The sequence below is a fragment of the Apaloderma vittatum genome, unplaced genomic scaffold, assembly GCF_000703405.1.
Source record: "Apaloderma vittatum isolate BGI_N311 unplaced genomic scaffold, ASM70340v1 scaffold2745, whole genome shotgun sequence".
Lineage (NCBI taxonomy): Eukaryota > Metazoa > Chordata > Aves > Trogoniformes > Trogonidae > Apaloderma > Apaloderma vittatum.
The window spans coordinates 158,995-180,886 of NW_009715345.1; the positions used below are offsets into that span (position 1 = coordinate 158,995).

Here is a 21,892-nt window from a genome sequence, read left to right on the forward strand (position 1 = left end):
GAAATTGGCTTTTGGTAAGTGATCTTGGATGAGTGTGGGCGGCTGGTGCTCATGTGCAAGGAGGTGGTGGGAAGTGTGGGTTACTCTGCTGAGCATCCTATGGGTGCGTTGCATTTATTCATTGTAAAACTGGACTTGGAAATAATTAAATTAATACTGCAATGTATTATAACAGCACAAATTGTATTTGGTTTATGGAGCCTCACCCACCATGGTTGCCGGGTGGATGTTGTGGTTCTGCAGAAATACATTGCTGTTTGGATTCTGCTGTTTGTTCCCTTGTCTAATGCTGACTTTCCTTTGATGTTTCTAGGAGCTGGTGGGGAGTAATCCTCCACAAAGGAACTGGAAAGGAATTGCAATTGCCTTACTTGTTATTCTTGTTATCTGCTCCCTGATTGTCACCTCTGTTATACTCCTGACACCAGGTATTTATAACTTTTAACTTCCATTCTGTTTTTCTTCCGCAGTTTTTCTTCTGCAATTTTACTTTCAAGGGTAAAGGGATTGCAGACTGACTGTAAAGTCAACATCAAAGGGATCATCCTTCCTCTTCTTCAGCTTGAGGTGACACTGAGTTCAAGGCCATTCTTAGGTAGCTTGTTTTGGAGTTTTACATTTCAATTCAAAGATCAGGGGGGTAGACATGAAGGTACAAGCATGAAACTTTATTGCCTAAACATAGATAGGGAGTGTCATTTTGGATGTGCCAGGGGATGAGAGGCACGTACATAGGGCAGTCAGTTAGGACATGGAACTTCCTGAAGTTTGTGCCCACATAGGGCAGCAAGCTCCAGTTGGGTGGCATATCCTGGACCATCTAAAGTGGCATTAGATACCTATCCTTAGGCAACTAAATCCCATCCCATTCAGCTGGATTTATATTTAGACCAGACCAGTGTTTCAGCTTTACAAAGCAATTTCAGATAATTATGTGATGGATAGCACTTAACAACAGCAAATAATTAGTAAATTCCCAGTAAGGGATGCTTTAAGTTAATCCCCTTAGCAAATTTCGGCAAAGTTCTGTGCACGTAACCTCTGAAAAATAGTTCTCTTACAGTAACAGCTGAGGTTGTAGGCTTGAATTTTAACATGGTGTCATTATGATTATTGATTATTACATATTTATACAGCCCTCCAAATTTCCATGTCTGCTTACAGAGTAGAAAGAATGTGCTTTGGCCACTCTGAGAAGACTCTGATTTGAATACAAAAAGACAAACAAATGAAAGACAAGACATAGACAAGATAATTCAGTGTTAGGAAGGGTGGGGAGCTACAAAACACAGCAGAAGGCAGGAGGTCTCCTGCAGTGGGATGTGGAGGAGAGGAAAAGAGACTTTTTTTGGGATGGGTACATGTGAGTGACTCTTGGGGACAGTGGGACAGAGAGCACAAAGTTGAGGAAGGGAAGGAAGGCAGGGGAGAAAGGAAGCTGCAGGAAAAGGAACAGCACATGACTCTGAAGTGGAAACAGAGATTGAGGTTGAGTGGCAGAAATTTCTAGCTCGTAGGGTGTGAACTGACCTGCAGTGCAGCAGATCTGGGCCATTGTCCCTAACAAAACTCTTATCTCACAATCTTACTATATGGCAGACTGGACACAATGCTAAACCAAGAAATTACACTGACTTAATTTGCAAACGAGTGAAACAATCACTGTGTTATCCTTCTGGTTATTTGTTGTCGTGCCATGTTCAGTGTATTTCATGCTATTCTGTAGTTTTCAATGTAAGTGTAAATAGCACATGGTCATGCCAAAGTAATTAAATTAATTAAGGTTAAACTTAATTTTTTACGATGCTTTTGCTGGGGTTCAGATTTAACACCTTTGCATAGTGCAGTTCATCTCTGAGATTTTTGGGACATATTCTGTGGACTGTACTCACATCAGGCACCACTTCTTGCAGTGAAATATGTTATCCCTTACCCATTAGGTACAAAAATATCACCTTCTGTTTTACAGAATTCCAGTCCCAGACCCTTTGAAAATGCACACTGAAGCCTAGATTCATAAACCCCATACCTGTGGGCTTCAGAAAGCTATCAGTGTCTTGTACTGCTTAGGGGAGATTATGGATGCCACTTCCATTGACTAGGGAATCGAGGGTGTTTAGCCTGGAAAAAAGGAGGCTGAGGGGAGACCTTATCACTCTCTACAACTACCTGAGAGGAGGCTGTAGCAAGGTGGGAGTTGGTCTCTTCTTTGAAGTAGTGAGCGATAGGACGAGAGGAAATGGCCTCAAGTTGTGCCAGGGAAGATTTAGACTGGATATTAGGAGGAAATTCTTTACAGAAAAGGTTGTCAAGCCCTGGAATAGGCTGCCCAGGACAGCGATGGAGTCACTATCCCTGGATGTATTTAAAAGACTTGTAGATGAGGTGCTCAGGGATATGATTTAGTGGAGGACCTGGCAGTGTTACGTTAATGATTGGACTCCGTGATCTTAAAGCATTTTTCTGACTGAAACGATTCTATGATTCTGAGCATGAACATACCTGCACAGTCCTAAATACTCTTGAAGTTGTAAGTCTTTCCTTTTAAAAGACCACGGATCATAGTAATTTCCTTAGAAGGATGATCAGAATCATATCTGGTGAAGATTTAGCAGCTCTGGTTTCAATTCTGGGCTCCTCTGTAGACCTTATTTAGGACTTCTCCTGAAGTCTCCCACTTTGCCATAGAGAAAGTCACACCAATGACTGTTACGACTATGGCTATAGCAGGGCCATTGTCCAGAGAAGTGCCTAGACAGAAAAGGTGTACAAAGCATTGAGATCTAGTAGTTAATGTTCTGATGTTTCAGAACTGTGTCCTACACACAAATTTAAAAACTCTGAGCTCAGTACTGCTTCTGTTTTTATTATGGATCCAGCCTGCTTCCTGGTGATACTCTGCCAAGAGTAAAATCAGATAGCTTAGGTTGCTGCTGTGGCTTGGCAGCAGCTGAGTTTAGTCTTCTCCTGGGCCACTGGCCCTAGAGCTTGTTACAAGGGCACACTTTGGCAGAGGGTAACAGGAGCCTCATTTCACAGGCGTTTCCCACCAGTGAGTGCTAAGTGAGACATTGATGCTGACTTGACAAATGTAGGAACTACTACATTGCTAATTCTGACTGGGGATAGCACTTCCCAATAAGGTAGGAGTGGGGAGGATGGAGGAGCCTCTCTGAAAGGAGAGGCAGAGTCTGCATTTTCATGCTGTAAAATAGTTCGCTGTTTATCCTTTGGTAGCCAAACTGAAAAATAGGTGATAGATATTGCATAATGGTGGTATTTCCCAATACTCTAAAAGGTGGGGTAGTCTGTAGTCTCCTGCAAAACCAAAAGTGAGTGGGAGAGTGGGGAATGGAGAAGGTTTGCTTAGCAGAACAGATAATGATTAAGGTATTTAATAATTAAGGGAAAAGAGGATTTCTATACCTTTTCAAGATTCTTTTGCAGATCAGCCCAAACCTTTAAAAAAGGTTTTAACTCTGAATTCAGCTGCAGAAAGGCTGAAATCCCTACTGATCTGAGTTTCTTAGAGGGAGATCTGCTCTGAAATTAGGTCATAAACTGGGAACAGTGCTCTTTGCATTCAGCAGACATTGTAATTACAGTAGCACTGCTTTATTGCTGTCTTGCTAGCTAACATTTAGAGGGTTTTTTTAATAAAATCCTAATAGAATTTCAATGTTTGTATGATTTGTATATCCTTTGGTATTCTTGAACAACACTCTTAAAAGAAGAACTGGTGAAAGTTTGCATTTAATTACGGTATAGTACACTGTGTGCACAGAACTGCCTACGCTGAAGGACTCTGTGTTTGTGTGTGCGAGTCCTGCCATTCCACCCACCACTGAAAAATGTGAAGCTATTTACTTAAATGATAAAAGTGTGGAACTGAGCCTTTCCTAATTGGTGACTGCTCACTTGTCACAGCATATGGCACCTGTATGGGTCCTGTCCTAGCAGTGTGTATTTATATAACAACGTGCAAAAATTTGTAGATATGGATGTGTGTGCACATCCGCAGGCATGCACACATCAAAGCTGAAAAAAGGACCTAATCTTACGGAAATTTTAATTTAAAAAAACCTTCCCCAAATTCCATTAGACATTTTGCTAGAAAGAGGCTGCTTTCTAGTCCCCTCTGTTCAAAAATAGAGGCAAACAAGGACATTTTTTTGCATCTGTTCCTGATATTTTAAAGCTTTCTGGAGGTATACATCAAGTTTACTCCTTTCAGATCTGACCTTTGGCTGAAAAAAAAGTACAACCAACTCCATATTAACATTTTTACAAAATTTATAGGAAACATTTTTCAGAGATGATACCGAGGTCGTCATTGCATAGCATTAATTCACAGCATGCCGTCAGACAGCCAAATGTATTGCCTAGAAAGCTTTGTGTGACTTTTACTAGTTGAGAAGAGCAAGGAAATATGCTGTGACAATCTGTACAGGAGTGTAATTTGTTTGTTCACAGTTGTTACATGTAAATGTGTATTATATGCCTTTAAAAAAAATGGGATTTTGAAGGGCTGCCTGTTTGCCTTATGTGGCCACTGCCTTTTGGGTACAGAGAAGTCATCTAGGCGAAACTGAATCTGCTCAGGGATCAAGCAGTTATGCAGAGGTGGGAAGGGAGCTCCTGGTGTGCTGCCCACTAGGAGGTGGACATGCATGGACGTGCAGGCACACGTGTGCTTAAAACACATAGTAGTCCAGGAGCTGTGTGAGAAAAGCATCTGACACTGACCTGTAGCTGAGACCCAAGATGACAGAAAGAAAGGTGGGCACCCAAAGGTGACTGACACCTTCTGACCTGTATGGCAGCCTCTGAACATTGCTGGAGATGAGAAGAAGCTTGAAAAAAAGGATTGATACTGCAGAGGCAAAATAAGCAGGGAGGGCAGCTCATAGCCCTTCTGTTTGAGTTTCTTGGGTTTATGGAGGATCTTTGCTCTGTTTGTGTTCCGGAGAGCCAAGTTTTATCACTTCAGCCCATGTTCTTTTGGGTGAGCTGACTTCAAGGATGAGGTGCAGACAGATGAACCCAAAAGGTCTGACCAATGTCAGGGTTGCTATTATGCTTTTAATGCTGAATCAAAAATAAAATGGACGTGGTTTTCACTTGGTTCCCTAAGCACATAACTACTCTTTGGATAGTGGATTTCTGACTTGGAAGTCTAATCACAAGTCCTTGTGCCACCTGCCCTGATGCCATGCTGCTGTGCTGTCAGGCCCTGGTTGCTGCCATCTGGGTCTGCTAGGGGCAGGGGGCATGAGTGCTAAAACGCTGGCAGCACATGCTTGATCCTCTGCTTCCCTAAATCCAAGGAGGCCTCAAGGTCTTGGCAGTTGCATGTGAACACAAGTTGTGTCCACCAGCTGGCTTAGATGCTCTAAGGCAAGCTCAGAGGCTGATGCTCAGGACAGGGCTACCTCAGATCCCATAACTGCAATTCTTCCTCCATAAATATCTCTGTTGGGTCCAGAGGAATAGAGTAGGCACTCTTACTGAGTGCTCCGACTTACCTGTTAGACGAGAGGTCAGTAAATCTGGTTATTTTTTTTTCCTAAAAAAGCATTGATTGATTGGTTGATTATTTAGTTGTTTTCTCCCCTGCTCAATGGCTGAGATCAGTGTTGTCCATTGTTCATTAAAGGATCTATTGCAGCTGTTACAATGCACTGCAGGAGACAGTAAGGGAATCTCAACAATGTGCTTTAGGGATGTTCCTGGGGGTGCATGCTGCAGTTGCTACCTCTCCCTGCTGTCCATAACAAGGAGTTTGAAGTGCTGTGAAGATACAGAGGTGGGGCAACTCCCAGACTGGCTATCTCCATCCATACAGAAAGGGGAAATGAGGATTTCCATCCCGTCCATTCCCAAAGCTCCAACGCAGAGGTTTGCTTGTGCCTATTCTTGTGCCCTCATGGTGGGAAGAGGGTGTCCATGCTCCTCAAGGTGGCATTTGAGAAGTGTCACCTGAAGCAGATGTAGGCCCAGGGCATTGTTGGGCTCTGACCTTCTCCTCCACATTGCCTGATCTCCCTGGGTATCCAGTGCTGAGGTTTTTGCACCATGGTAGGAACTAAGTGGAACAATTTGCTGGAGTTCCTCTGACCTGTATTTTCCAGTTTAATAAAATCACACAGAAGAACTTGGCATAATGCTGTCACTCAGAAGGATTTGGCTGAGGACTTGCCTTGATGTGTCTTGATCTTTGGGAGCCACAGGATCAGTGTGATTGACACCTCAGTCAGACTTGGAAAAATTATAAATATTGAAGACTATCATTTAATTTGGTAAAAATACTAGTTTGTATTGAAACACCTTTTAGTGGAACAAAACGTTGTTCACGGGTAATTTTCAGTGGTCTGCAGTAGATCAGGGGCTTCAATTTAGTGTAGTCAATAGGGCTTTCTTCCTCTAATAAATGGCTTTGTAGGGTATGATTCCACTCTTTCTAATCACAACTGCATTCAGTGTAAGAATTGTACTAGTAAACAATGTTAACGATAGCTAAGGCTGCATGAGGATGCTGTAGTGAGGACAGATGCTGAAACACACATCCCTGCTATGGGAATACTCAGGATGAGGCCTCATGTGTTCCTTTAAAGAGCAAATGTGTTTAAAGCTGACTGAAAGGTTTCTGTGAAAATATTTTTTCAGGAAAAAATTGGGTGTTGAAAACAAATGTTTCATAGAAGGTTACTCCTTGTCATAAATTACTGTTGGGGAAAACAGAAAAGAAGGACTATATAAACCAAAATTGGTGGGTTTAGTTTTTTCTCAAAAAGTTTCAACTTTGAGAAAATTAGTCCGTTTTCATATTAACTAAATACCCACCTTAGAGTTTTGTGATGTAATATACAAACTCTTCATCTATAAGGCAAAAGAATCCATTGCTTCAACATAAACACTTCAGTTACAGACCCAGGGACCTCTGTGATGTGTTTGTAAGAATTCTTATGTAGGGGAGGTAGTGGTGATAGTGGTAACAGAAATGAGAACATATAAATTTTGGCACAGGAGAAGATGCTAACTACAGTAAACATCATGTGGCTAAATTTGTGCCTTAGTTTTATTCAGTTGGACTCGTGCGTGCTTAGTCTTGATGACATCGTAGTGAGAAAGATTTCCGTGTAACAGTAATACATACGCAGAAGGAAATCAGTTTGGGATTTTCTTCGGATTGTGCTTTGCATCAGAAATCTGTTGGCAATCTCTGAGTGAATCACAAGAAATGTGGAGAGGACTGTGTGCAGGACAGGAGAGAGACATTTACAGCGACTATTTCTTTGTGGGAAAAGAGGAGTCCCACAGAGTGGAGTTACAAAGAACGAACTAAATGAAGTACCTTGATCTTACAGCATTTTAAACTGGCAATCTGATTCTTCAACATAAAAGCTGCCCAGATTTCCGTGTTTGCAAATGGAACTGTATAACCTTTCACTAAAAATGAAATTTAGTATGGGCCAGCTATGCAATAACTAAGGATTTAGGGTTATACCTCATAGGTACTTCCAAAATACTTCTGCAGCCAAGTGTCTGTTTCCCATGGAAAATCTTCTTTGCGTTTCTGAAGTAATCTGTATGAGCCCTTAAAAGGCTAAGTGCCTTTTCAGCTATCTTTCTGTATGTTTTTAAGGAGATAAAAATATAAGGAGATAAAAATATAAACTATAAAAACTTGATCCCTTCTAATTACTGCTTAAAAATTTAACTACTGATTTCAGAATAGTCTTAGTGTTAAGTAATTTTAATGTTCTTCAGAATAGTTAGTATTATATAGCACTATGACATCTATAGATATGTTTTCATGATTTTTAAAGTCTCTATTAATCTGGCTATGTGTAGTTTGGACTGTATCTTAGTCTTATTGTAGTTGTTGAGTCCAGGCATAAATAACCAGATATCTGTTTGTGGACCACTAGATGGTCCGTTTATAACACTGACGATGGGAAGGGGCTTATGTGTGGCAGGAAGCTTATGTGGACCATTTCCGAATGTGATATGGCATGGCACTATTCACAGTTGTTGCTGTACTTTCAGATACATTTCAAAATGGAAGTAATGGCACTTTGTTTTCAAATGTTTTACAGTTGAAGATAACAGCTTGTCTCAAAAGAAGAAGATAACAGTGGAAGATCTCTTCAGTGATGATTTCAAAATTCATGACCCAGAAGCTAAATGGATAACAGGTGAGTGAGGCATGAATGTATCACAGTGTCTTTGCTTTGCTTCCTTGCAGTCTGGGCATCTCTTTTTTTAATTTTTTTTTTTTTATTTCCTTCTTTATTGCTCCTGTTGATAGAATCAAAGAATCATAGAACAGTTTCCAGAATCAATGAGTGGTTGGGTTTGGAAAGGACCTCAGGAGGTCATCTTGTCCTGCTCAAGCAGGGGCAGCTAGAGCTAGTTGTCCAGAACCATGCCCAAAAATTCAATCATCAAATTCCTATTCCAACTTTCCTCCTGATAAATATGCAAATACCACTAGTCTGTTAATATAATTTTTTTTATGTAGGGCTTTTTGATGGGCTCATCTAGGCATTGAAAACTACCCCCTTTGCCCCAAAGAGCTTACAGTGTTCAAAAAAATAGCACATGGTTGAAAGAAGTGACTGGAGCACTATCAGTCATTGTTTTACCATAAACAAAACTTCAGGTTTATATTCCCTCATGGAAATTTATTTTTTCCTGGCAGAGAAGTGGAGCATTGCTAAGCAACCAGCAGCCAGTGGTCCAGCAGCAGCTGGCCTGGTGCTTGCACACAAACCATGTGCTCTTTTTATCCTCTGCTGCCTTACATTTTCTACTCAGGGGAAAACCAAATAATGCTTGAATTAATGCATGTAGTATTTGCTGGAGGAGAGCTCTTCTGGGGGATGTAGATTCTAGCTCTCACTGGAAATTGCTGTGGTCTGAACAAGCTTTGGCGAAATAAAGTGATTTGTGCTATGCCATTCATGTGGGTTCCAGTCCAACTCCTATTAGCACTGAATGTATTAGTTTTTATTTTGAATTTAAGGGGGAACTGGATCCAATTCTTTCTTGTGGTTGGCTTTCCCTGTCTGTTATGCCCACTGGGAACAATTTTAATACTTGCAATGAAAAGGGTAGTGCTGAATTAGCACATTCCCCCAGCTACCCTCAGCATGGGAATTCTCCCACCAGTTGAAGCCACAGGAGAAAGCAATTGCAGATGAAACGTACCTTCACAAAGACACCTGCCAATGGGCAGGAGCTCTTTTTCAGGCTCCATGCTCTGAGGCAATGGTACTTACCATAACAACTCTCCAGGAGTAATGATAATGGAAATATTAGCTGCATTGCAGTTCGGAAATATTTGCCTAGCATCCTTATTTTAGCACTGTTATCCCTGATGGCTCTAATGAAGGATGAGGTATTTTATTGAGACCGTAACTGCTATTTTCTTCATTCACTGGAGTGTGAGGGAATGATAATGAATTGAACTTTTGCAGAAACAGAGAATGAGGTATATCCATGGTGCTATACATTACATCCCCCCCTCTGATGGGTATAACTTACATAGATGAAAGGTGTATCTTCCAAAGAACTGCAGTTTTCTATGAGAAAACAGTATTTCCCATGCTTTTCCAGTTACAATCACATACAGATGCCTTTTACACTTTTAATAAGACTTCAATCTTAACATGTTTTAAACTCCATTTCCTGACTCTGTGTACTCTCACTGACTCCAGTACAACTTACCAGCAGTCTTGCCTGAACTGAAATTACTAAAATATTCTTTCTGTTAAGGACAAAGTAGTATTGTGCAAACGTGTGTAGGTATTTTAGAAGGACTTACTCTGTTGCTGTGCTACCATTACCACTGATACTGGTTTTAATATGTCTACAGAAATTTTATGAAGCCAACAGATATTCTGTAGATTTACCCAAGGCCAAGACACTAATCTGCAATGTCATTCATCCAAGGATGAAAGCCATTTTACAACATTACTTACTTTTCTGCATTGTAGTGGCTTTTTGTAGCTTTCTCTCACTGACTAAGTGGTGAAATATTGATTAAGGTCCCTGATAAACAAGATGAAAGACCAGCAGCCCAGTTCCCAAGCACACATTCCTGTTGGTCTCTTACTCTGTTTTTAAAACGAGAATGCCTAAGACAAGCTAACAAAACTTAGTATAACAAGAGTGCTTGAATGCCTTAGCAGAAAAATTGCATATTTAAAAATTACGTGTTTTAATATTGCATGTCAACTCTCAAAATAAGTTGACATTTTATGGAGAACCCATAGGTAGTTGTTGTCTATCCTTCTCCCCTTCTTCTCCTGTAAATTATATAGCAAAATATCATAGTCATCCAGAGATCTGCAAAACTTAGTCCTCTTGACTCTTTAAAGCTCTGTTTCTTTCCTTACCCTCTTTGTTTTTGCAGGACATTGGAGTTTGATAGGCTTGCCGAAGATGAAACATGTTGCAATGTTTAGGAGTATTTGAATCATGTGAGAAATTTAATTCCAAAATAGTTCAGTCAGTAAAATATTTGTGTTCTTCCCAGTAAGAGAGGGGCTGACTCAAACCCTCTGAAGGAGAAAGGTCTTTCCTTTGACTTGAATGAATCTTAGAGCAAGTGTTAAAATAATTTTCTTTTAAAAAACCCCCTATTTCTATTTAAGATGGTACCTAAAAATATGCTGAAAGCTCAGTAAAATTGATGGGATGAAGTGATATTTAAGCATTTTCTTGATTTACAGTGGGCAAGTAGAAAAATAATGTATTAATGATCAATTGCTCTGTCATTCCATTTATTTCAAAGGAACTAGGGAAAAAGAGAGAGAGAAAAAAAAAGAACCAGTCTGACGTAACTACACTCTTATACTGGAAGTGCAGAGATTACAGACTTTCTCTAAGTTTTTAGTCACAACTTGTGGCTGGTTTTTGGGTGTGTTTTTATCTTTTTCATTGAAATTGCAATTAATTTCACTTAACCAAGAGACGTACCAAAGGTGGAACTTTGAACACATTCACAGACCAGAGATGACTGCTTCAGAGTTTGTTTCTAGCTCACTTCCAGGGCCTGCCATCACTTAAGTTTACCCTGTAGCATAAGTAAGCAGTGGATTTATTGTGAAGGTTTTGCTCTTCAAGACAACTTAGTACATAGTAGTATAGTAGCTATACTGTATATATATACCATGTAGGTATATAGGTAATATATGGTACAGTATATAGCAATGTAGTACAGGATATAGCGATGTAGTATATAGTATATAATAACGTAGTACAGTGCATAACAATGTGATGCAGGAACTTTGAGATTGTGCTGGTGAACAAATGGCATTCCCTGCCTTGCAATCCAAGTGCAAAAGAACCTGAACTGCATCTCTGTTCCATCCCGTGCCTCCTGTGCCTTTCTGCTCATCGCTCAATGCATGGCACCCTGTGCCATTCTGTTGTCATTCTCTGTTGTGAACTTCCCTTTCCTGTACAACTATTATTATGTTGTCCATATGCTAAGCATGCATATGAGCTCTAATTAGCAGCTCATGTCATACTGAGCATCTTAAATGTTGTGTTTGGACATCTCCTTGTTGGCATATCCTCCTCCACACACTGTCAGGAGTGTCCAGTGCTGGCCTTTCTTTAGCCCTCTCGCAGATGACAGATGGCCCACTTGTTAGTCTAGTCTCTAACTGCTTAGCAGATCTGCTCTCAAGCTTCACTTTACTTTGTAATTAGGCTTCACAGTTCATAGGCTTTTTCTGTAATTCTTCTCATACAGGATTTTAGCTCAGGATTCTGGAAAGCTCAGTGCTATGCTGCAGTGTGACAAAAAACAGTAACAGTGGACAAAAGAAAAGGATAAAGAGGGGTCGTGGCATTTCATGCTGAAGAGCAACTCAGTCATTTGATTTGTCCTGTAAACAGTAATTTGTAGTCATTACCTGGTCTGGTTATGAGTGCTGTATTTGTGGCTCTACAGAGCTGCAGTAATACCTTTTAGCTGTGAATCTGAGTCTCAGTTTTGGGTTCCCTGCCCCATCACATCTCAGGAGCACTCCTTTTTCTTCCACGGGGAGGCAGCATGGTGCCCACTGTCAAAGAAAGCAGTAGATACTGAATTGTATATACCACCTGCAGAGACTTATGCTTATCTTCTGTCTTCACACTTAATAGCAAATACATTTTTCCCACATTGAAAATACTTGGCTGCTGTTTTAGTTAGAAAAACATAATAGCAGCCTATAATACACTGCCCGTGGTTATTGCAATTGATTGGATTCAAAGTGCTCTAACTACTTCTTGGAAAATATTTTTTCCAGCCTTGCTGTTGGCATCTTGCAAAACAGGGTATATGTAGTGGTGGCTTTTGCCAGGATTTTGGGCCACGTGTTGGTGTCTGGAGGCTCCAACTCAGAGTGCGTCTTCTTTGTGCTAGACACTGGCCAAACACAGTGAGACTGTCCTTGCAGAGGAGTTGTAGCCAATTGAGAAGAATAAAGGTTGAAATGAAGAGCATGATTACGTTCAAGCAGCGAGAAGGACTGAGGCACAGGACACCAAAGGACACATTTGAGGTCATAGGAAGTTGACTTAAAAAAAATCTGAAAATCAAGCTCTGTTCTCCAAGATCCCTGCCCAGTTGCTTTACCTGTGACACTAGCAAAACAGTACTTATTCTTATCTGAAGAGGATTAGTGAGTAAATTAGCAAAGGGCTCTGAATGACGTTTTCAGGAATGGCTGTTACTTAGAAACCTGCCACTCAGCAAGAGCCAGAACCACTGTGTAGTCTCTAACTGCTTAGAGACATCCAAGAATGTCAGCTAGGCTTTTATCTCAAAAGTTGTTCTGAAAAATGCACTAATAACTAATACCTAAATATAATAGAGTAATTCTTTTATCTTTAATACTGAAGCACATGTGTTTTGTTGCATGTTTTGCTAATAACATCATAGAATCTCTAGGCTCTTTTAAAGTCTAAATTGAATTTAATGACCTAGAACTAATAAGTTTTATTTACCATGCTGAAAAAAATCATCATGTAGTAACTGAGGTAATTTATTTCAGTTTACCTTTAGTAATAATGCTCAGATCAACAATACTTGGGTAGCCTAAATGCTCCCAAGTCTATTCCATGCAGTGTAAGTCTGTTGCACTGTACTGATAAAAGCATTGATGCATTTCAAATGATGCAGATGCATGTGGGTAAATGAATTATTTATAGTTTGCTTTGCATAGATATTAAGAACTTTGTAAGTGCTAATATTTTTCATTGTGACAAAGGTTTCCGTTAAGGTGCTGCTTTGATAGCCCTTAAGACTACAATTGCCTTGCTAGAGAGCTGCAACATGGTTAGCTGGAGTGCAGGCTTTGCTGGGTTGGTCATCCATGGGCCAAAAGATTGACCACTTCCAATCAACCGTCCAAATAGTGAGGCAGCAGGAACCTTTCCTTTGGCAAGATTGGACTGTTGGAAAGAAAAAAAACCCCTCATCTTTCTGTTCGTCATTGAGAAAACAAAGTTGTCTTCCTTAGACAGTGCAGTTTGCAGTCTTGTGCTTGGGGTCTACGTTAGGAAGGAGCTATGCCTCCATGCAGGCACCCTCGAACCCAAGTGCTACCAGATAAGGACCACACATTTGCTCCAGTTCCTGCCTTATGTTGAATAAATGTAAGCTAGAAACTACTTGCATGTAGGTTTGCTAGTGTAAATCTAATGAAGGTTTAAAGAAAATGGAATTACTCTGCTTGCTTTTTTTGTCCGCCTTGCTAAATTTCAGTGTATTTTAAATATGTGTTAAAAAGCCTGAAATAAGTAGATATACTGATCTTAATGGTTTAAAGAAAACTAGTAACTCTCAGTTTTGGTGTGCCAAACCTCATACCCTGCCTCATGGCAGCTTGTTTCTGCAATGTTTTTAAAAATGACCCTATGCTGAGGTAAAGACGTGGCACTAATGGAAAATGCTGTGTAGATCAGAGGAAAACACCGAGAAGGGACTGGAGGAGGTGTTTCTCGTCTAGCACTTCATGGAATTTTGTGGCAGTGCCCTTTGCACATCCCCACATGGAAGTTTTTTCTGGGAATTCCCTTCAGAAATCCTCTGCTAGTTAAGTAAGCACACTGTGAACTTTCAGGTAGTGGTGTCAGATGACTATTCTCAGCCAAATTGCTTTCATGAGGTGACATCTTATGTTGCCAGAGCAGAATAGATAAGGGCTCATGCTCTGTCATGACTGCTGCAATGAGAAAGAAAAGAGGAAAATGTTAAACCACTTAAACAATAATTTTGATTTTAGACTCCATCCTGGATAATCTTCTTTAGAGATTTCTGCATATCTGTACTCTGAGAGCACTGAAGAGAAGTTGTCCTGCTCCTACCTTTCAGCTGCTGGGCAATTGCAGATGTTCAGTAGTGACGGTAACCTGTTCTCTAAAGACAGAAAGCCTGAAAATTAATGGCTTTTTAACATACTCTAATAGGCTGTGGAGGAGAGCATTTTTGCCGTGTAGCTGTTTGGTTCGTTACTACTGGGGAGAATGAAATGAGAAATCAATTTGGCTTTTTAAAAAATTAATACAGTCTGTACCATGGCTTTAGCAGCACTGCAGTGCCTGGCTCCTCTGCAGCGCTGGGGTGCTGCTGGGATGCCCATGCTGCTGTTAGGCTGAGAAAATTATATTTTGGTGTGTGCAACAATTTCTGAATTCAGAGGGAGCAATGTACTGGAGAAAGTCCTGTTTGTGAAAAATATCACTAGAAAAGCAGAAATAGTGCCGTAATGGTCAAATAAAGGGGTTGGTTTGTGAGGTTTTTTTGAGTAGTTTGGTGTCTTGAGGAGGTTAAGATTTTTTTATGTGCCTAACCCTATATTTAGGAGCTTCTGTAGCTCACCTAATTTCTCCAAAGCCTGCTGGACTCTGAGGATTCCCCTATTTGTCACTGACTGCTGCTGAGCCTCTGAGTCCTCTTGAGGTACCGAAATACGGATTTAGCTACTGAACATGTAAATACCCACATGCAGCAAAAAAAATGGTCTCACACATTCAGTGTGATAGGTTTATATTTATTATGTCTCTGCATCTTCTCAGATTGAGTGAAGAATCTGTCCCAGGGACAGGGCTGGTGGGATGAAGGTCACCTGAGAGAAATGAGATGAGAGGGGGGCATTGGCAGTGTGGTGCTGCACGGGGCAGAAGAGCAGGAGCAGGAACTGTGCAAAGGGTGAAAATTAACCTGAGAGTCAATACTGTGATGTTGTTTGAGAAATGGCTTAATGGCCTAAGATGAAGAACTGGAAAATACATTCAGTTGCTAAGGTAATATCCAAGGGAACTATCGGCAATCAAAGATGGCTGGAAGTGGCAGATGTTCTTGGACTTCAGTTCTTGTCTGTGTTCTACTAACACGTATTCCCCATAACTGTCTAATTCTATTTCCACTGATTTTTGTAAAACAAAGCAGGAAAAATAGGCTTCCCCTGGCAGGCAACATAATGGCCACACTCTCACATGTCAGACCAATAAAATTAGTGCTTTTCTCTCAAAGTAGCTCAGAATTGAGGTGATGCCTCCTGCTGTGACTGTGTCTGCTTGTGAGGGGTGGCTTTGGGGAATAATTTGAAGCTGTAACAGGCATGGGAAAACTAGGACCACTTAGATTCCTTTGCATCTTGTATTTGTTTGCACCACTGAGGCAAAAATTCTTGCAAATTAGGTAGAAGCTGCTCTCTTTGCTGCTCCCTGGGGTTATGCTCTATGTCACACCAAGGTGCGTGGTACTTGGTATTGCTGGTGGCAATTGCAAAGCTGATAAATGCCGTGCTGGGTGCTGCCAGCCAGGCAGACGTACCGCAACTGCACCCAGTTCACAGGAGGGAACCTTTCAATTAAATAAGAAAAATTTTAAAAAAGGAGAACTGCAGGAATGGAAATGGGAAGGAAACACTGCATCCATGGGGGACTTTTGAAGATGCAGCTCACATCAGCAGTGCTTCTGCTGCTGGAAGAAAAGAAACACAGGCAGCAGTCCTGCCTACATGGTTAACAGTTTGAATCCAGTTAAAAAAGGATCAAGAGGTTTTTTTTCCGCTGATTCAAAGTGGTTTGAAATCAAAACCCACTGCTCTCAGAGAAAGACACTGGTTTTACAGGCGTTTAACTGGGAGAGGAATTAGGTCTTCTTTAAGTGGATGTTCGTCAAAAATCCAGTTGAAAAACTGGAGCTACTGTGTGATGCGGAGAGGTGCACTTCCCCAGTTGACACCTGCAAAGCAAGTAACGGTGAGTTTCCAGCTGTCCCCAGGCCTCCGGGAAAGGGGAACTGCTATGACAAAGATTGTCTTTGATAAAAAGGATGGTCATAATTGCAGACTGGTTGCTTGAATTTGTACTAAAATAAAATTGTGGGGTTTTTTACCCTTTTTCTCTTCAGAGAAGTATAACACAGGAAAGAGGAGAGAGAGAAAACAAGGAAAGCCATTCTCCTGGGTGATGGAGCAAGCTGGTTGCCGCAGAAAGTGATGGTCTTCTTCCTTGCCAGGAGGTTGGCAATGTCTCACCATGAGAAGGGTTGCTTTGGGAGAGGTTAAGAAATATATTTTGTTTAGATTCAGCACTCCTAAGAAAATCTGGGCAGATAAGCAGGGAACTCAGTTTTAAACTGTAGATGAGGAAGATTGAGAATGAGGGTTTGTATGAACTTGCTCAAGATATTACTAACAATCAGGTTGGTGCTAACGTGAAGAAGTTTTGGGAAAAGAGCATGTAGGAGGTAAACACCTTGGAAAATACAGAGGGAAAAAATGAGGTCCATCATTGCAGGATATGCTGGGCAAGAAGTGCATTCAGGGGAGGACTGTAAAGGGACAATGGGGAAGGACGAGCTCAAAGGGGCTCTTGCTAAGCAGCTGATCCTGATTACTACATATTATTAGTACCTTCAATAGTGATTTCCAGAAAGGTTTATGTCTCTTGACACAGCGCATCTTTAGGTGCCCTCTATTCTGTAGGAGGCACTTTGCTTGGTTTTTTTATTTTTATTTTTTAATCAAGGCAGTTTTCCATTTTCGCACTGCCCTGCTCAGTTTTGATTCCTTCTTGAAGATTTTTACTTGGTGCAAAGTGCACTGAATTTTCATAATTCAGTAGCTTTCCCTGAGCTTGTTGAACTGGAGAGACTTGTTGAACTTGGATTTCTTACCAAGGATTAATTAGAGCAGTATGTATTCGTCCACTTCTTTCCTTTTAATAAACATTAAATATATGCTGAGATTCCTTAATTTCATAATTTGGATACAGGAAATACTGTATTTCTGGTGATTAAACTTTATATTAGATATTTGTAACTGAAAATTTAGCAGGCAAAGATTTACTTATCTAAGAAAGTCTCTGGTGAGTTTGGATCTCCTGGCCGTATTAAGCTGTTTAACATATAAGAAGCAGTGCTTTTTTTTCTTACAAGAAATAGTACCAGACATATAATTCATTAAAAGAAAATTAGAATGAGATAATTATCACTTATCAAGGGAATATAATTATACTTTAAAATGTAGATATACAAATCTCACATCAATGAAAATTCAATTAAGAACAGAAGAGACCAAAGGTTTGCCCAGCCTAGAGTCCTGTTTCCGTGAGAGGCAATATGGGTGTGCACACGGATGAGTAAGAGGACAATGAACTTCAAGCACTTTTTAGGTCAGGGGATTATCAGATCCTCGTGTAGTTTCTCTGTTTAGCGACTCTAGATGATTTTCTCCTCCAAGTCACTTGACAAATTTCTTCCAGAGCCTCTTTGTGTTCCCCACATTCTTCATCAACTTCATCTTCATCAACCTGTGACATAATTGCTTCCTTCCCCTTATGTGGGGGCTCGCACCTGTCTGTTTTGCTTCATGGGCTTTAGATCAGTAGCTTGGGCAATCCTTGTTATTTCTTCAATGGTTTTCCTTTCTAATATTTCATTTTAGACAGGATGGGATAGCAGCTACTTGTAAGAATTACATGGGAGTATCGGGTTGGTTTTTCAAATGTGTTCAAATAATTTGCATTTCATGGCACTGTAAGGCAAGTGTTTGCGTGTAACACATTTCGTTTGACCCCAAAGAAAATCCAGAAGATTTTGCACTGTGTTAGAGTTAAAATCTCTAAATCCTGGTACCAAATTATACCACACTGTATGATCATGCTACTATAAAATCATGCAGTATAGGTTCCCAGCCAGACTTTCCCACCTTTATGTGAAACCAGCGCTGAGTCTACACACATGCTCTTGAGTTTTAAAACTGCTTACTTTGCTGACATCTTTTTCCATTGCTGATAATGAGGAATAATCTCTGATAGAAAGTGAGATGATCCTGTAAGTCATCCTGAGACAGAAGTGGCTGTGCACGCTGAGAAACAATCCCTGATTGTCAGAATATAAAAACTCTCAAAAGCCACTTCTAGTCTCATGCTTAGCAGGAAAAGAACTCAATGTAATACAAGAAGTATGATGAAATGAAAGAAGGAGAACAAAATGCAAGGCAAAAGATTTGACTGATGGAGAGAAAGAGCTGAACATGTAACCACGTTTGTGCATGACTGGGCAGGGAGTTTGCCTTCACAGCATTGCCAGCAGGGCAAGATTGCTGCTTGACTTAGAGTCTCAGCTTCTGGGACACATGACTTAGAAAAATACTTAGTTCAACTCAAGAGGAGAATGAAATACATCCTAATATTTTTAGTACTCAAAGACATTATTGAAATTATATGTAAATGGCTCTTTGAAAGCTAAACTTATCTGAGGATAAATGAAAAGAATCCAAAGTTTAATTTCCTTAGAAAAGATATTTTTAAAATATCAGGTTCTTTTGAAGCCTTATACCTGATCTGTCAATGCTTAGGATCTGTAATAATTCACAAAATCTAGATAATCAGCTTCAACACATTTTCACTTTCCAGAAAGGCAGATTACAATGACATGGATGGGGGAAGAAAAGTAAACAAAGTCTAGTACAAAGGCAGTGGGAAATTTCAAAGCTCAATCCAAGATATGAAAAAAAGATTTCAGCTCAGAAGCAATTTCCCCATAAAGGGCAAAATTTTGTATAAATGATGCTTATTTTGGCATCCATTGAAGAACATCACCTGTACGTTGCAGGGGTGATAAAACAAGCACTTTGAAAGAGACTTTGCAGTCATTGATGTTATATTCAGTGTGGTCATTTAGCAGACTAGATCGGTCCAGGTGCTACTTGGAAGTGTTGGCTTTGCCATACACGTACTGCAGCAATATCTGAACACCATCGTACCTGCCAGTGGGTTGAGAAAAACCAGCAAGACTTGGACCTAGGATCTACCTAGTTTGCTTGGATGAAGCATTCAGTTATTTTTTCCAATAGTCTAATTTATAATCACCCTAATAAATAGATTCTCATCTCAGCAGTCAATCTTCCTGTTTTTTGGTGGACAGGAGCCTATACCCCAGACCTGCTCCTTCAGCTGGCGCTGGTCGCTCCCCCGCTGGCATCAGCAGAGAATGGAGCCAGCAAGGGCTGAGCTGGCCCATCCACGCTGTAATGGAGTTAATGCACATACTCTGGGCACGTGAAGCTGTTTTCACTGCTCCTTCTTATTGCTTCCCTTGACAGCCTGACTCATTTTACAAGATTTATTTCTTGGAAGACTTGTGCATAAGCCAGGACACTTATTAATAATTTGGAGGTGTCTTTTACTGCTTCGTTCTCCTTCCCAGTGGGAGTGTGGGCTGTGAACTGTGACATAAAAAATGTCTTAAAACCTTTCTAAAATATCATCAAGAGTATATGTGTATGTATATATATATTTGTTTCATGTGTTCTATATTTTCCTTGTTCCAAATTTTAATTTTAGGGGCAGCATTTGTGAACGTTTACTGTTACCTTTTGCCTTGAAGCATTTAGCTGATACCAAACTCAGTAGCATGCCTAACATATGGCATTAAAACAAATTAACCTTTAACATTTGTTCATTATTTCTTTTTTATTTTTAATGCCTCACAGAGGAAGGTATTTCTATAAGTAGAATTATATACCAATAATTGCAATATTTCTGATTTTTTTCCTAATGGGCACAGAATATCTAATACGGCTAAATAACCAAGCCAGAATAATATGAGTGTGAAAAACAGGAGAGGGTTTATTAGAATTCCATATTTTATGTTTTCTTTCCTTCTCCTTGGGCAGGAAACTGAGAACATATAATCAATTTTCTGTTGCAATCAAAGTTTCAAGGAGAAAAAATATTGGACTATATTCAGGAGAGAACAATACTGAAAATAGAATGTGTTTATCCAATCTGAGGGACATTATCACCTTGATCACTACAGTGAGTTTCAGTTGCTCCATCCAAAAATGGTAGATTGTAGTGGAAATGGATGTGGTCCAGCGAAAGATGAAAACCATGACAGAAGCATGGAAATGCATAATAAAAAGAGTTTCCCTGAGTAACAGAGAAACTATGTAAGGATAGGAAATAAAGAAAAATATGAAGAAGTCAAGTTCTCGTCACTGAATAAGGTCATTCTTTGGTTTTTAATGCTGCTGAAAGTCATTAACTCATTGAGAACCCATTGAGAATATACTTTTGGATAAAAGGTTGACCAGGATTCACAAATGGACCAGTGATTCTTTTGGCATAACTATTTTTTATCCATTGCACCTAAACCAAGTATTCATATCAGCTCTTTTGCCTCAGCACCCGCATCAGCATGTTTGTGCTCTTAGCAGCAAAGCACTGCTGATTCAAGACCAACATCAAGCAGGGCAGTAAATGATGCATGATGTCAGTTCCTTAGTGGAGAGAGGAATAGGAACAAGAACAAATGAAATAAGAAATTCAGGAACCATTTCAAGGGTTTGGTATGGGGGTCCCTGCAGGAGTTGGCCCAGTCACTGCAGACAAACCAATCTGAGATGTTAAGGGAAAGCTCTTTTCTTAGCTGTCACTAATTCTTTTCATTCCCTCATTAGGTAGTTTAAAAAAGATGGGATTGTACGTGTAATTGCAAACAGCTCGTCTGACAGCGGTTCCCTTGCACTTGGGTGCAGGAGCCTCTGTTCTCCTCAAGGTGCTGCTCCCTGCAAGGTGCCCTGCTCAGCTCCCCATCCAATTCTTTATTAATGGTTCTCTGCGAGTGTTGAAAAGTGTTTCCATCACCTCTGTAATATGGTGCCCTCTTGTGACCAGTCCAAAACGGCACCGGCAACGAAAGTGTGTAAGATGTTTTGTACGATATCTTATCCACCTTAATTTTCAAAAGCCTGAAAGTCAGGGTGATGGCCGTGGCTCTGCCAGACCCCTTTTACGGTTAAATTTCAGCAGCCGTACTTCACCAGATGCATCTGGTGATAGAGTAGAATAAAAGGCATTGTGAAATATTGCACACAAAGGTAATTAAAACTTCACCCACAGCTGCATACACAGCAAATTTGCTTGTTAATATACAAAGATCTCATTCGGTCTGTACTGAAATTTCAGTACTCTCCTCACAATAATAATCATGAAAAGGAATAAAACTTTTTATATTCTTTCTCTCAGTCATGGCCACTAACAAACATTATCTGGTCGGGGGCAAAGAGAAGGAGGCAAGGAAATGCACAGAGGAACTAAGAAAGCAAGCTGTGAGGTCACATTTTAATGAAAATTTATTCATGGATTCCTTTTTTTTCTCGGTGCCAAATAGATTATAACATTTGCGCGTAACACTTTGGGTTATGCGCTCCCTTGTGTAAAGCTGAGCTAAATGAGGCAGATAAGACCAGGTGCATTTGACAGAGAAGAGGATGGTTGCTGAGCGATGCTGCACTGGCCTGGGGGACAACCAGGGAGGGCTTGGAGCAAGTGTACCCACGTGGAGCAGGGAAGGTGGGGATGACCACGA

The 21,892-nt window shown here is 40.4% G+C and overlaps 1 protein-coding gene across 1 annotated transcript in view; it reads left to right on the plus strand.

The window, feature by feature from the left end:
• Positions 1-313: 313 nt before the first annotated feature.
• Positions 314-21,892, plus strand: part of DPP6 (dipeptidyl-peptidase 6) — a gene marked incomplete at both ends in the record, with an annotated part of 171,808 nt that continues 150,229 nt past the window's right edge. The window contains 2 exons of the mRNA XM_009869089.1: positions 314-428; positions 8,100-8,198. Of these exons, the coding sequence (XP_009867391.1) occupies positions 314-428; positions 8,100-8,198 (214 nt within the window). The remainder of the gene's footprint in view (positions 429-8,099; positions 8,199-21,892) is intronic.